Source organism: Lactuca virosa, chromosome 5 (assembly GCF_052849685.1).
Source record: "Lactuca virosa cultivar CGN04683 chromosome 5, Lactuca_virosa_CGN04683_v6, whole genome shotgun sequence".
In the NCBI taxonomy this organism is placed as follows: domain Eukaryota; kingdom Viridiplantae; phylum Streptophyta; class Magnoliopsida; order Asterales; family Asteraceae; genus Lactuca; species Lactuca virosa.
In genome coordinates this window covers 320483500-320500979 of record NC_136430.1, presented here as the reverse complement: position 1 = coordinate 320500979, position 17480 = coordinate 320483500, and the positions used below count along the sequence as shown (strand labels likewise).

The window sequence follows — 17480 nt, the reverse complement described above, 5'->3', positions numbered from 1 at the left end:
GACCTGCAAAACATTTTATCCACAACTGTAAGCATAAAGCTTACTGAGTTCCCAAATATACCACGTATTCCAGCATATATACAATGCATCCACACAAAGTCCTTGTCTCTAAAGCCGACCTACCTGCTCTCCTAATCACAAGTATACATCATACATAATTAGCCCAGCCCAAAGAGTATAACGGCCCCAACCCTGATCCTAAATGGCCTAGCCCAACGTACATAACAAGTCAATGTCAGGGCTAGATCATGGTCTTTCATATATTTGTCAGGAGCTAGATCATGGTCTTTCATATAATACATAAAGTCAGATGTAGTCAGAGATTAGATAGACAGACGAATGTTCTCAAGCTATCTAACTTGGACGACATACAACCCCTTAGTATATCCACTTAACGACCATCCAAAACTAACATTAGCCTAACCATTCATAACTATATAAATGTTGTGATCCAACCATTGTCTTTCGTACAAGTGTTGTGATCTAACCACATTATTTCATACAAGAGTCACAAAAACAGTCTAGCATAACATGACACCAAGTGTCCTATACTACACATACATATCAAGGAAGTATTTAAATCAACTAGAATGCTCGTACTATAACAATGCTTCTATCTTATCATGCAAAGGATATACAATGGCATATGTGGCATAGTGAGAAACTCACATGAACCAAAGAACCAAAGAAGCACAACAACACTCTCACTCCTTGAACTAATCAATCCCACGAACCGTCTAACACCAAATAAAGATCAATCTTCCATTAACAACTCAAATCCTTCTGGTTGACCCAAGGTCAAACTGTTCAAGAGGCAACAGTCACGGTCAACAAAAGCCAACAATCAACCAAGGTCAACAACCACCATAACATGGAGACTACTTGGCCACGTCATGGGCATGTTAGGAAAAAATAGTTGACATGCAGGACATCAACACATGGTGGACCCTCCTTGGCCATATTGTGGGCATGTCAGGACAACATTATCACAAATTTGAACTCCACCACATCGTGGACCCTCCTTGGTCATGTCGTGGTTACTGGCGGATCTTTTATTTCTTCATTAAGAGTTTAATCCTTATAGATCAAGGCCCAAAACTTCAGATCTAGTCCTTATCAATGACTTAATGGATAAAGTTTCCAACTTTATACATTAGAACCTCGCCCCAAAGCAAGATCTACAACCCTAAGTCCATTAAGTCCTTAATATGACCAAAACTTGTGCATGGGATCAAAAACACTCAAACTAAAACCTTTTTCTCACTTAATCAGAAGTCCACGACAACAAGAGTATCATAATGAAATTTGGAGTTTTCCTAAAATCCAAGAGCATCCAAGAAAGGACCAAAATCAACCAATAATGACCATAAACATGAATATCAAAAGAACAAGCTCAAGGAGCAAGATTTACACCTCCAAAGGTTCAGAAACGTGAAGAAGATGATGCATCTAGACTTGCTATTTGCTTGATTACAGCAAGAAGAAGTTCCTTCCTTCACAAGCTTCAATAAATCAAGAAAACAACCTCAAGATCAAGCCACCAAGCTCATAATCATGGAAATGAGGTTAGGGTTTTGAAAAGAGGAGATGAAAGTTGAAGGAGATGACCTAATCCAAGAGATAAAGTCATTAAATATGGGAGAAACCCTAAAAATCTTGGGCTTGAGCTGCAACAGCCACCATGTCGTGGCCACCCTCTTACCACGTCATGGTGCTCATCAGGATATACTCTTCATTTAAGTTCCATGCCATGTCGTGGTCATCAACACACCACATCCTGACATAAGGTTTTCCCCCCAAAACCTTATCGTTGGCCCCCTTTAAGTCTTTAACTGATCCATTCTGGAAAACTGGTGTTACACTTTGAGTATCTGAAATTGGTTTGTTTTAATTTGGTTGGTTGATGGTAGTTGACAGCAGTGGTGTTTGACAACAGAGGAGGTGGTGAAAGGTGGTTAGTGGTTCATGTAGTGGTTGTGGTTGTTGGTTCTTTTAGTGATAGTGGTGGTGGTGGAACCTTATACATATAAATCAACATTCTTTTTTAAAATTAATAGATAATGAAAGAAATTAAAAATCTGAAAAATAAATATAAAGGGTAGTATAGTCTTTTTATGTTAGTGACGGACTAAGAATACAATAAAATCATACAATAAGGACGGTCCGAGTACAAAAAAAAAAGTTAGGGACCAAACGTGTATTTTTCACCAAACCATAGGGATGATTTAAGTAATTTACTCTTTAAGTTATAACATACACATGCATATTTTAATCTTCTGGTCTATCCTTTTCAGCATGAAAACAATTACCGAGAGGTATGACAAAATGAAGGAGGAAAATCATCAACTTTTAAATCTTTCTTCACAAGTTAAGGTATTGTTTTTTAGTTTTCCATCAATTTCATGCATCATCAAGGATAGCTTTATTATTATTATTTTTTGTTTGCTATATATATGGGAAAATGGTGATGCATGTAGATAAAATAATGCAACATAAATAAACAATAATAATCTTATAAGTAACATATAAAAGTAGGCATGCATCAAGAGGATATTAATTATCACTAATATGATTAAGTTTCTTAGCTAAGTAAGTTGTAAAACATACTTAGGTAGCACATATATAATAGTTTGACAATATTATGTCTAGGTATCAGGAATTTTGTAATAGGATAATACAAACGAGATAGAAACTTCTTATTAAGGCAAAAACAAGAAGTCGTGTCCAAATTCGTATAAGGTTTGTTCTAGAACTAGAGATCATGAAAATATGGTAATAAAATATGATATACTACTAGCTAGTTACCCGCAAATGGATAAGAAACACAATCTAACAGTTTTCCAAAAGTTGCAAAAAAGGTTCTGAAGAGTTATCTCATCAGATTTAGCCCTGCTGATCTTTTTTTTAATGAATAATTGGAATTGATCCCATTATGAGTGAGTTAAGTTGCCCTGAGTTGACTCCCCACGAACTCAACGCATCACAAATCAGTCGGGTTAACCCATCACATTTATAGGGACATCGCCAAGTGATCTTGCCCACCAACCAGACACCAGGACCACCATAATGGGATATTTCAGATATCACAACAACATTTTATAAGATCGTAGTCCAAAATCTTAGAATGTAAAGTGAAAATAATTCACCAACATTTTTTTGAATAAAAAATTTGTTTTATTATTTAAATAGGCTAGCAAGCATATGGGGGAATAAGGGAATATAGTCCCTAAAAAGGTTACAAAACCATGCATACCACTGTACCAGTCAACCGCATTACCTTTACTATGACTCTCAACCCAAAAAAAACAAAAAAATTAGGACATAAAACATTGTGTGGTCTAAATGAGAACTAAAAGCTTTATCATTTTTATAGGAGTTGATTCATACATAACCTTTTTTTTCGTATATATAACAATTTATGATTTAAAATATTATATTTTACAATTCTATACAACATAAATTGTTATATATAAAAACAAATTGTTATATACCAATCACTTTTCTTATTAGGTCCTATAAAGCCCAACTTGTGGTGAAAAATGTCACATCAATACACCTAAGAACAACATTATCTTGAAAGATTGAGATAGATCAAAGGAGAAGAGAGTCCAAATCAATCACCTGAGGAACATTTTACAGCCACGTACTATATATATATATATATATATATATATATATATATATATATATATATATATATATATATATATATAGAGAGAGAGAGAGAGAGAGAGAGAATAAACTTCAAATATGATCATTAACTTTTTTAGGATCATTATGATACTTTTTCATTCATTGTTTTAGAGCTTATCTTCTATCGAAAAAATAAATAAAAATATGTAAATTTCATCATTTTTCAACATCTTTCCATATTGATTTTCTAAAAGGAATTACAAAAAATGTGCACCGTATGCACATATCACTTGAAAAAACACATTTTTTTGAATTTTTTTAAATTAATCGTCTTTTATAACGTCTTAGCCAATTAAGACTTATTAAAAAAAATATAGAGAGAAAGTTATAAAAAGTGCATATATGAACAAACTCAAATGTGCATGATTTTTCAACCCTTATTTTAGAGTTTATCTTTTATCGGAAAAAATAACTAAAAATATTTAAATTCATCATTTGTTAACTTTTTTTCCATATTGATATCACAAAAAGAATTACGTAAAATGTGCACCATATACACATATACACAAATGAAAATATGCATTTATACAAATCTGCACATGTGCACATTAATTTACAGATGGAAACATATCTTAATAAATTAGAAAGTTGCTATAGAAGATGATTTGTTGAAAGAAAATTCAAAACAAATATTTTTCTACTAATTTTCATATAGTGCATATTTTACGTTATATGCAAAATAAATAAATAAAAGTGAATATCAATATGATTAGAGGTTAAGAAATGATGAATTTACATATTTTTAGTTATTTTTTTTCAACGGAATATAAGCTCTAAAAAAATCTTTTTCTAAATGATGTGCATATCATGCAAATGTTACATATTTTTTTCGAATATCAACATGGAAAGAGGTTAAAAAATTATGAATTTACATATTTTATTTATTTTTTCGATATAAGATAAACTTTAAAACAATGGTTGAAAAATGATCGTAATGATCCTAAAAAAGTTACATATTCTAATGGATCCAACCCCTATACATACATACATACAATCATATATATATATATATATATATATATATATATATATATATATATATATATATATATATATATATATAAGGTCAAGATCTTTTACGAACTCATATTTTCCTATGAACCACTCTTAAAATGCAAACTTTTTTTGTAATATTTTTTTAAAAATAAATGACATAAAACACCAAATTGGTCCTATAAAAATATATTCGCAAAAAAATATCTCGAAAAAAAATATGCATATATAATAAGTGCATATGTTTGTTCTTAATTTTATAATTACTTTTTAGTTTATATATTCAAACCACACAACATACCACACTATGGCTAATCCCTTTCAGATTCATAATCTTTTACATGTGAATGATGAATGAATAGAAAATTTCAATTTCTAGAATCTGAATCCGCTTTCATGGACTCGATGATTAAGATTTATAATGTTTAGTAGATCACAAAGCTTTGTTGATTATTTAAAACAAAGATGACTAAATTATATTCCAGTTAAATCAATAAAGATTTTCAATGAAATAAAACACGAAAGATCATTAATATTGGTCTCATTAGAACTACAAAAAGATCATGTTTTTTGATGATTTTTCATACTACAAGTTCCCATTGAAGTTCCCGAACTATCTTGAGATACCCTCTGCAAGGAAATTCTAGGTTGTCTCAAAGTTCTGAAGGGGATTTGAATGTAAGCTTCACGATTGGTACGAAAAAACTTGAAGTGGGAGAGGTTAAAAAGAGATTTTTGATAAATTCCTGATTGGGGGTAATGGATTATTAGACATGGGAATACAACAATAATATAGTTGTAGTTTTTAGAGCGAACCGATGATTCCAGAATTCGAGTGAAGAGTTAAAAAACATAATAGATGCAGAAGGAGACCGAAATGAATGTCATAGGTTGCATATTGACGGCGAGAGTGTATGATCATTGCGGATGGGGCACCGATTATGATTTGGGGAAGAAGGTCGATGTTGAAATAAAACGGTAAAAGACAGAGAAATCGATGGGTTAAGAAGAAGACGCTCTGAGAAAGAAGTTTGTGTGAGGTAAATGAGATTTGGATATGTTTTTTAACAAAACTACAATTATCTGTGATAAGTTTTAAAATGCGATATGTTGGTAAATACTTTCTCAAATTACAATCTTTTGGTAAAAAAAACTCACAAAACATGAGGTTATAAATCAAGTTGAATCAAATATATTTAATCTTTACTTTCCATAATCGAAATATTGATTTCAAAACATATAAATGACGAATTTTATAGTTGTCGCACTAGTGAAAAAACTTCAGTATCAAGATGTCAATCAAACGAAAAAAACCTAAAAGGAAATCTCTAGTTGATAAAACGAATGAATAAACAACAATAAAAACTTTTTTTTATTATTAAATAAAACAAGGTCAAGAGTATAAAGTTTGTCAATGACTGGCAAAACTAGGTTAGAATGTAAAGTCTTGTCAGCAAAGATCACTTTTTTATAGCTTTGCCTTGAATATATATCTTTATATATATTATTTATATATATATTATATTATTAAACTTGATGTATATTTTAAACTTCTAACACACTATAATAATACGTATCCAATATACAAACCCTTGTAAGAATACAAATCCAAAATATTACCCTACAAAAATACAAATCCAATACAGTTACATATTCTAAACAAAATCAACACAATTACACACCACCAAACTAGAAGAAAAAATGTAGTATAAAGTTGAACATAAAATCATATGGTAACCTGAAATTCTTTGGCAATTAGCTCACTGTTTCAAGAAACATGCTGTTTATCTAAACTCAAATAAATAATGTGTTCTCCTCATGTTTAATCTCCCTCTCCACCTTTCATGGATTCCATTAACGATCCCCTTTATGATACCAGCCTTCCTGCTTGACGGAAATGACCAACCCTCTCAACCTCCTTAACTCCTCCATTGCAGTTAACTGTTAACGGAATCACTTTGCTACATCTCAGTCCAATTCCTATTCAAACATAGATTCCTAGCCATGAATCCAACTTCTCAAATGGACCTGACATGGCAACGCAGAAAACTTTAGAATTCTAATTATAAGAGTATAAAAAAAACAATCGAATATCATAATATTCAATACAGCTACTAGTGTTTCTAGATAATCAGAGGATTCAATATTTTCTGAGACTCAAAATAATAATACGAACTGAAACACCAAACCTGAAATTTTAGAGGAACCAACACTAGTACAGAAAACATTTGTTGATGCGGTTAAAATGATTAATTGATGCGGGTATTGAACCGCACCAAAAAATATCGCATCAAAAAATACCCTTATTTAATGGTGCGGTTCTAAAACCGCACCAAAAAATAGTCAAAACCGCCTAAAAAAATAGTCAAAAATCGCACCAAAAAATAGCCAAAACCGCCTCAAAAAATAGCTAAAATCGCACTAAAAATAGCCAAAACCGCCTCAAAAAATAGCTAGCTAAAACCGCACCAATTAACAGGTTCGCCATTGATGCACACCATGCTACTTATGAAGCTTCATTTTCTTGTATTTAGGTATGTCCGGTGAGTGTTTTTCAATCAAAGGTTTAATTGTAAATTCTTTTTCTCGAAAAGGGGTGGTTTCAATCTCTGCAAAAAAAAAAAAAAATTTCTCTACCAATTAAAAATCTGTTCTAGGGAAATCACATTTCATCGATGTTGTTTTCAATTTCTTTTTCAACATCTTAAAACACACTCTGCAAAAATTAACTCCATACCCGTTGATTGAAAGTCACTGAAGCAAACATCATAAGTCTTTGGATCCTTTTATGAAGATATATCACGAAAGAATAGGCATCTGCAGAAATTCAGAACAAGAAAACATCGTTAAAACTTAAAATAGGACATCCGTTTACAATTAATAAGAGAAAAATGGAAGCACAAATGTCTTTAATGAAAAAAAGATAAATAATGGACATACCTCACATGCGTTTTCAAGCATGGAATCGACAAAACTATAATTATGAGAAGAGGTTGCATCTCCAACTTTATATAAAAGAGGGAAGATTGAATGAAAATTTTGAAAAACATGAAAATTTTGAACGAAATTTGGAGGGATCTAGCGCGAAATGAAAAATTCGAATGAATTTTTTGAGGAAAGATTAATGGTGCGGTTCAATATTTTTTTAGTGCGAATTCTTTTTTGGTGCGGTTCATTGTTTTTTAGTGCGAAATTTTTTTGGTGCGGTTGTAATTATTTTTTGAGGCGGTTTCCACATGATTTTTTGGTGCGGTTTCGAGAAACCGCATCAGAAAATGCTTTAATGGTGCGATTTTGGGAAACCGCACTAACAAAGCTATTTTATAGTGCGATTCTTTTATTTTTTGATGCTATAGCTATTTAATAAGGCGGTTTTTAGAAGGGAACGCATCAAAAAATGAAAACCACTCGCACTATTAAATGACTTGTGTACTAGTGCAATGAATACTATCGTTTATTGTTTATCTCATCGACTCGGTCTCCATTTTCGCTGGATCATTAATCAGCTAACCTGCAATTTCGAAACCTGCGCTTCGAAAAAGCAGATGAAGGCCTGAACCTAGGGTTAGCTTATGCGATTGCTGCTTCTCTCATTTTGTCTAACTCCATTATCATTGTATCTAAGGGCGTATTTGGGATAGGTTTTCAGTAAAAAGATCAACAACTAAAACGGACTCACCATATAAGTTAGAAAAAAAAAGTTAGATATACCAGAAATGCTATTTTCAAACAGATGTCCTCCTTCCTGCGCCGGATCTGGGAACGGGTGATTCAATGAAAGGATGGCTTTGGTGGGATGAAATCAATGGAAAAAAAAAGAAATCGAGGATACAGAAACTTACAGCCTGTGAAGGCGACGGCGTGGAGATGGCAGGCAGACGATGGCGATGAGTAATAGTTGATGACGACTGCGACGAAGATGGCAACGGTGGAGGAAGCGGAGGAGCGACGTGAGAAACGAGAAAACGAAGTGCATGTGCAACGTGAAAGAGCTTGCCAGTGATTTTTCTTCGGTAGTGGTCGTAAGTAGAGAAGATGGTAACTAGGGCTTTTTCTTCCTTTCCTATCGTAATTTATAGGAAAATTAGGCGGTATATATTCAATTAAGGTGCGCAATTTTTCATAATTTCACCAAAATTAGCGGTATATATAATATATTCAATTAGCCGGGCTGGATTAAAACCGGGAAAATGACTTTTCGCAATTGATCATCTAAGGTCGTTGTATGTCTTTTTTTTTTATAGGTCAAAATAGTTACAATAAACACAAACAACAAATTAGATAGTTATTACATATAAAAAAAATAAAAAGATCAAATACAAACATCAACAGTTGATTAAATATATCATTTAACTTGTTCTTTGTATTAACCATAATCTTTTTGACCGGTTATCATCTGTGATAGTCGATCAAAAAAGTTATAGATAACACAAACAATAAGTAATTAAATGATATGTTACGTAGAAAAAAAAGGAAAGAGACCAAATGTGAACAAAATCAACAGTTGGTTACCCTTCTGAGTTATTTTTTCAAACTTTAAAAGCATTCTCTCGGTCTCCGATTTAAATTATTTATTACTAGGCGAATGCTCGCGTGTTGCGCAGAAGCATCTATATAATTGAAATCTTTACAAATATATGTTTTTTTAAATATAACAATAACGTTGTTGTTAAATTTGATATAATAATTTGTATACTAAGAAGATATAATATATTGATTATTTTTTGAAGAGTAAATTACACGAATGATCTCTATGGTTTAGGGTAATTTACGCGCTTGGTCCCTAACTTATTTTTTTAACTAGAAATGTCCCTACTATTTGTTTTTGTTACGCGCTTTGTCCCTACTGTTTGTTTTTGTTATGCGTTTGGTCACTGTCTTACCTAAAAACTATTATTTAAATAAAGAAAAATTGTAGGATAGGTAAGGTAAGGTGGGGGGTGAGGTTGGGTGTATTTATTTAAATAAATTAAAAAATCAAGGGAAAAATAGTCTTTTTAGGTAAGACAGGGACCAAGTGCGTAACAAAAACAAATAGTAGGGACCTTCCGAGTTAAAAAAATAAGTCAGGGACCAAACACGCAAATTACTCTAAACTATAGGGACCATTCGTGTAATTTACTCTATTTTTAATTATATGATAATATATACATCTATTAAAACTGTATAATCTCAATCTTTTAAATGACATCTACGTGCAGGTTACTCATGAATAAAATTAAATATAATATATGGTTTAATGTTATTTATAGTTGTTGTTATTGTTAATTAATTTTTTAAAATTTATTTGCTTAACGTTTTAATTTCTATCATTGTAATTATTTAAAACATCAAAAAAAATTATTTTAAATGTAACAATATAATCATTTATATAGAGTCATTTTTAACTATTGTTATTGTAAGCTATTTAAGCTACTTATTTGGAAACTTTTAACAATTATAAAAATATCTTTAGGGAATATTTTAGTTAAATTGATATTACAATTTAGTTTTTGCATTTAGCACTACAACTTATCACTTTCAACTATTCACAAAATATTTTTTGGATTTTTTAAGTGGAACTGAAAATTATATTGAAGTTGACCCTGTAATGTTATATTTAAATTAACAATTTAAGTATTTTGTCCAAACTGTTCAAAAGTTGTAGCTTTAAACTGATAATTGTTTACATACAATAACATATTAAATCTAATAAATTAAGTATGAATGTTAAAAGTTAAAGACATAACTTTATAAGTAGAAGTAAAAATATTATTTTAATATTGAAATTTAGTTTATTTATTATTACACTTAAGGTTTGATACTTATTTAACCTTATTAACCAACTTATAATCATTATTCGAAAGACACTACAATTTATCACTTTTAACTATTTAAAAAATATTCTTTAAGTTGTTTAAATTGATCCTGTAAGATTATATTTAAATTAACAATTTAAGTATTTTATACAAATTGTTCAAAAGTTGTAAATTTAAAATGACAATGGTTTACATACAACAACATATTAACCCTAATAAATTAAGTATAATATGTTAAAAGTTCAAAAACATAATTTTATAAGTAGAAAAAATATATTCTTTTAATATTGAAATTTAGTTTATATATGATTACACTTTAGGTTTTATATTTATTTAACCTTATTAACCAACTTATAATCATTATTAAAAAGAAATTGAAAAGTCATGAGAGTTTCAAATGAATGTGATGAAAGAAAAAATGTTTGGGAGTTTCAAATGAATGTGGTGAAAGGGAAAATGCTTCCTTTATAAGTATACTAGGTGAATGCCTGCGCGTTGCGCAGAAACACCTATATAGTTGAAATCTTTACAAATATATGTTTTGTTTAAATATAACAATAATGTTGTTAAATTTGATAAAATAATTTGTATGTTAAATTGATATAATATATCGATTATTTTGAATTATATGATAATATATACATCTGTTATAGCTGCATAATCTCAACTATTTGAATGACTTCTACTCACAAGTTATTCATGAATAAAATTAAATATAACATATGGTTTAATGTTATTTATAGTTGTTGTTATTGTAATTAATTTTTAAAAATTTATTTCCTTAACGTTTTAATTTCTATCATTATAATTATTTAAAACATCAAACATTGTTTCTTGATTTTAAATGTAACAATATAATCATTTATATAGAGTTATTTTTAACTATTGTTATTGTAAGTTATTTTAAGCTACTTATTTGAAAATTTTTAATGATTATACAAATATCTTTAGGAAATATTTTAGTTAAATTGAGATTATAATTTAGCTTTTGCATTTAGCACTACAATTTATCACTTTTAACTATTCAAAAAATATTCATTGGGTTTTTTAAGTGGAACTGAATTTTATATTTAAGTTGACACTGTAATGTTATATTTAGATTAACAACTTAAGTATTTTGTCCAAACTGTTCAAAAATTGTAGGTTTAAATTGATATTGGTTTACATACAACATATTAAATCTAATAAATTAAGTATAATATGTTAAAAGTTAAAGATATAACTTTATAAGTAGAAATAAAGATGTTATTTTAATATTGAAATTTAGTTTATTTATGATTACACTTTAGGTTTGATATTTATTTAACCTTATTAACCAACTTATAATCATTATTAGAAAGACACTATAATTAATTAATTTTAACTATTTACAAAATATTATTTTTGGTTGTTTAAGTTAAACTAAAATTTATGTCTAAGTTAATCCTGTAATGTTATATTTAAATTTATAATTTAATTATTTTATACAAATTGTTCAAAAGTCGTAGCTTTAAAATGATAATGTTTTACATCCAACAATATATTAAAACTAATAAATTAAGTATACTATGTTAAAAGTTACGAAACATAACTTTATAAGTAAAGGTAAATATATTCTTTTAATATTGAAATTTAGTTTATATATGATTACACTTTAGGTTTGATATTTATTTGATCTTATAAACAACTTATAATCATTATTGTAAAGAAATTGAAAAGTTATGGGAGTTTCAAATGAATGTGGTGAAAGGAAAAATACATGAGAGTTTCAAATGAATGTGGTGAAAGGAAAAAATGATTCATTTATAATATAGTATGATATGATGATATGATGATATATAGATATAGATAGATGATAATTATTATATATAAAATAAAAAGGAAATTTTAAGGATAATATATTTTTTTATCATAAAAGTTTTTTTATTTTATATTTTGTTCATAAATTTATTTTCATATTTTTATTTTTGTCATAAAGGATTTTAATACTGACAAAGATGATCCTTAGACTTTTGTACGTTGGCAATTTCCATCCTTTTATTTTGTACAATGGCTTTTCCACACCCTTACTTTGTAGAATGGCACTTTACACCCCTTTTACTATGTAAAATGTCAATTTTACCCCCTCAAAGTTGAACAACGACAATCTACACCCCCCTTCAACTTTTGCATATTGCCACGTTTGCAAGTTTGGTCCCTATATTTTTGCATGTCTACAATTTGGCTCGGGCACGAAAATCGTGCACAAAAAACGATAAAATGATAAATAATAATACTTTTCTTTTTAGTGACTAGAACATCATAACAAAAACCTCGCATGCGTCCCCCGTGAAACGAGTGGCAATTTCTAGTTTAAATAAGATTTCTTTATTACTTGACGTTCGATTAATTCACCACAAACCCCTCATCCAGTTTGAATCATTACATGTCCTACTTACGATACAACAACGTGTCTTATCTTAGATTTGGGATAGATGGGAACCTTTAATTTTATATCTATAATCCAAATGTGCAAGGCGTCACCTGGGAACTTGTATACACATTTCTCGACAAATATTACATAGAGGTGAGTGCCAGTTGTGTGAATGATGGTGTATGTTTAGTTATAGCCAGTGTGGCGCATGCCCAACATCAAACAGACTAAGTGCCTGTAGCAAATATTATGAGGAAAAGAAGGTGTCTTTTAAAGATAATGACTTTGGATATACAAGCTTGAAGGTGTTGACCATTTTATGACTAAGTATACAGGGGGATGGTGGAAGGCAGCAAAGCGCCTACGAAAGCAAATGTAGTAAGGATTATAAGTGCATGGGATTGAAGATGTTTACCATTTTGTGATTAAGTAGACGACTGATTCAAGGTGTTAGATTGCTTATGATTTGAAAACATTAACATGACTACATGAGTTAAAAACTTGACTTATTTGGTGTGCATGAAAGCACCTAAGAAGTTTTGGCATGATCGAGATCTTTTAATTTCCGAGTTACGTTACTTCCATTTAAAATTTTGAAAACCGATTTCAACAAGACTCAGCATATATATACACATGAACTTGAATTCTAAACCTTACACGATGAATCTTGAACCTATACATACTTTACACCCAAAACCCATATATATGTTAAACCATAAACCCTAAACATTGAACCATAAACCCTATACTCACATGCTTACACATAAACATAAACACACAAACACACACGCACACACACACACACACACACACATATATATATATATATATATATACACACACACACACACATACAAACATATAATATGATGCTTCATGAATGTCTCTTATAGCACGTGATGATCATTGATTGGTGAGATCGTCTCGATAAGATCCATAAGGTCTTACATATGTAAAATAGAAGAAGCCTTGGTCAGGAGTATTACTGTGATTGTTCCCAGAAATACACTCTAATTCCAAATTTAGTACTCATAATATGAGTATATTTGAGGTTAAGTGTTCCTTATTTCTTGCATGCCCCTTTGTTGAGTGAGGGGGTATTTATACCTTGCTCATAGACCTTTGATTATTCTCCATTTCTAGGTAATGGATTCGTGTATTGGTAATTGTCATGGCTTTTGTAAAATAATACTCCCTCCGTCCCAAAATTATTGTCCACGTTTGACTTTTTTAGTCTTTTTTTTCAACTTTGACCTTAAATAATTTAATTTTTGTTATATAATTTTTTATGCAAAATATATGAATAAATTGTTTTATAGATGTATTTTCTTTGTTATAAGTTTCATCAAAAATTATATAACACAAATAAAGTTATTTATGGTCAAAGTTGACATGGAAAGACATCAAAAGTCAAACATGGACAATAATTTTGGGACGGAGGGAGTAATGTTTTTTTGTCCTTTCCCAGAATATCCAAGGATCCAATCCCATAGATATAATTGTTCCATGACACTCCATTTATCTCCTTTTGGGTTTTCACCCACAGTTCAACATCATCAATCGGGTGATAATGGAAGTCATCCCCATACTTCTCAAGAAAGGCTCGAGATTACACCTCCTACATGAAAATAAAACAACACAATTGTTATTGTTATTGTACTAAAGTTAGGGACAAAAAAACCAGATATGATAAAGATATATTTCATATACTTCCTTTTATCTCGGTACAAAATAGCTTTCCCTCATCATCTCAAACAAAATATTTATTCTTTGAAGCTTTATCTAGAAGAGTATAAAAGAATAACTCAAAAAATGAGGGTAGTTGGCCCAATTTTGTTGTCTATAAGTATAAATACTTTCTCAAATTACAGTTACATGCTTCCATATACATATACATGCAATACACATGATTACACATAAATATAAATATAATACACATACATATACGTACACAAGCACATAAACATACATATACACTAATCCCTACGTTAAACACTATAACCAATACTCACATGCACACACACACACACACACACACACATATATATATATATATATATATATATATATATATATATATATATATACAAACATTTACATACATACATACATACATACATGTTATTATTATTATTATTATTATTATTATTATTATTATTATTATTATTATTATTATTATTATATTGTTATTAAACTTTATTCTTACATGAACACACATGCATACACATACCAAACCCTAAAAAAATATACTCACATGTTGATAGATACATATACATACAATACACATATATATACATCCTTGTGGTGTTTATATTTGCATGAATGGTCCATGTAGTTTCTAAAACTTGCATAAATGGTATATGAGCTACATAAAATGACTTATTTATCATCCTTTTATTTTTTATTTCTTTATTTTTAAAGTGAATATAATCATTAAAAAAATAATCAAGGAAATAAACCCTACCCACCCACCCCACCCCTCTTCCCTATCCTCTTAGTAATTGTTTCATCATCATCTTTCTTCTCTCCCTTACTCTATTGTTAAATAATCGATGGAGTAAAAAACGGGAGTAAAACGAGAGAATATAGAGAGGTTGAAATGGAGAGTGAGATCGATTATATGAGAAATTGAAAGAGGGGCATGATGATTCGAGATACAGAGATGGTAACACAGGTGATGACGATAACAGTGGTGGTCGGAGAAGGAATCGATCTTGGTTATTACTCTGCATCTTCACCTTCGCACAACCAATCTAACCACTCCCAATCCATATCCTAACCAAACACCAACCCCACTCCACCCCCACACAAACTTGAAACTAAACCCAAATCAGAAAATAAAGAACATCATTAAAGAACAAAAAAATAAAGAATGAAGATGGTGGTGCTGTTCATCTTCTTCTTAGAGTCTTCTATGTGTGTATGTGGTTTTGTGGTTTTGATTCGTCTGCTTACTTCTTTTATTTCTATTATGCATCCATTTCCTCTCCATTCTTCCTTATCCCTCCACCACCACCAACACCACGACTATCGTCGTAGATCTCTCTCTCTCTCTCTCTCTATTTTTCGTTTTGTATGAGGAGTTAACCCATCCAATTCTTGATTTTATGCACTTTTACCGCCATTGAAGAGCCCCCGCCCCTTCTTTCTCTTTATTGAAGAGATCATCCCCCCCCCCCCTTTTACATTTTTCTACCATTAAAAAGTTCACGTGCACATTTTCTTACGAGAACGAGGTTCAAAACAACCAAGAAGGAGAAATAGATTGAGTTTCAAAACAAACATATCGAGTTTCAATACACTATATTTCTTGTTTCTTACTAAATCCTATGTGTTGCCTCCATTTGGTGTTCAATATTCGACAATTCATGACAATTGTGGTTAACGATTCTTGGTAAACAGTGATAAAGATTGAGTTCAAATCACCATCTTATTTCTAGTATTCTAGTTTGTTGTTGCAGACTATTGAGAGAATAATAGAGTCATGGGAGATAGGGAAATATATATTTTTTTCTTCCTACTACCACTAAATCTAGTCTGTTTGCCAATATTATGTGATTAAAAGGCTTAGAGTTAAAAGGGGCTTGCTTTGAACGATTTTGTTCATGGATCCAAGAATTGCAACAAGATATTTCAATTTTATGATACTTGTAAATGTAGGTTTGAAGCTGAAAAGATCAAAAGTATGGAGGAGGCGTGGGTGGGTGGGCGTTAGGGGGTGTGTTTGATATCTTTTTTATTTATTTTTAATTGTATTTAATATAGGTAAAATAAAATGGTAATATAAACATTTTACATGGTTCAAGATCAACCATGTAAGTATTTGAAACCATGGGGACCATATTCATCAAAAAGATTAACATGGACTAAAGTTGTAACCTTTGGTAAACCACAATGACCTTTATGTAAATCAGTCTACTTATTATTATATTTTATTAATTTATGAAATAATTATTATTATATATAATAAAAAGAAACTCATGTGTGAATAGTATTTTTTTTTCTTTTTTACTTTTACCACATTAGTGTTTGCTTTTAGACTTTTGACATATTAGTTATAATAGTATATTTTTGCCTTTTTGACTTTTCCCATAGATTTTACACTTTTTCTATGATAATTTTGTATATTGGCAGGTTTTGTCATAGTATATAGTATAGAGAATAAACTACAAAAGTTGACCTTGTAATTTACTAATTTATAGAAAAGATCCCTATGCATTTTTTTAAGTTTGTGTTTTACGTTTTGGCTACAATACTTTTATATATTGGCAGACTTGGTATCTACCTAATAGAAACTTTATAGATTATGTCCACGCAAAGTGGATATAAGTAGATTCTCAGCCTATGTTCCCCGCGAAGCATGCATGGAGCAATTTCTAGTTATTAATAATAACTAGTAAAGAATCCGCGGCTACGCCGCTTTTTGGTAATATGGGAAAAATCGGCAAACTTTAAAATATATGTGCTAAAACTTTAAATCACCACAAATAGAGTAGAAAGTCTACAACCCCTAAAATTAGATGTCAAAAGTGTACAACCAAAAGAAGGGACACTGGTGGAGAAAATTCAAAAATGTTGTGGCAATAATGTTAAAGTTGCAAAAG

General features: G+C 30.3%; 1 protein-coding gene across 2 annotated transcripts in view; it reads left to right on the top strand.

Annotated features, from left to right (window-relative positions):
* Positions 1–17480, top strand: part of LOC145115307 (MADS-box transcription factor 23-like) — a 54488-nt gene that overhangs the window by 4388 nt on the left and 32620 nt on the right. For both annotated transcript variants that reach the window (XM_079051578.1, XM_079051579.1), the window contains exon 3: positions 2295–2373. In XM_079051578.1, coding sequence (XP_078907704.1) covers positions 2295–2373 — 79 coding nt within the window. The remainder of the gene's footprint in view (positions 1–2294; positions 2374–17480) is intronic.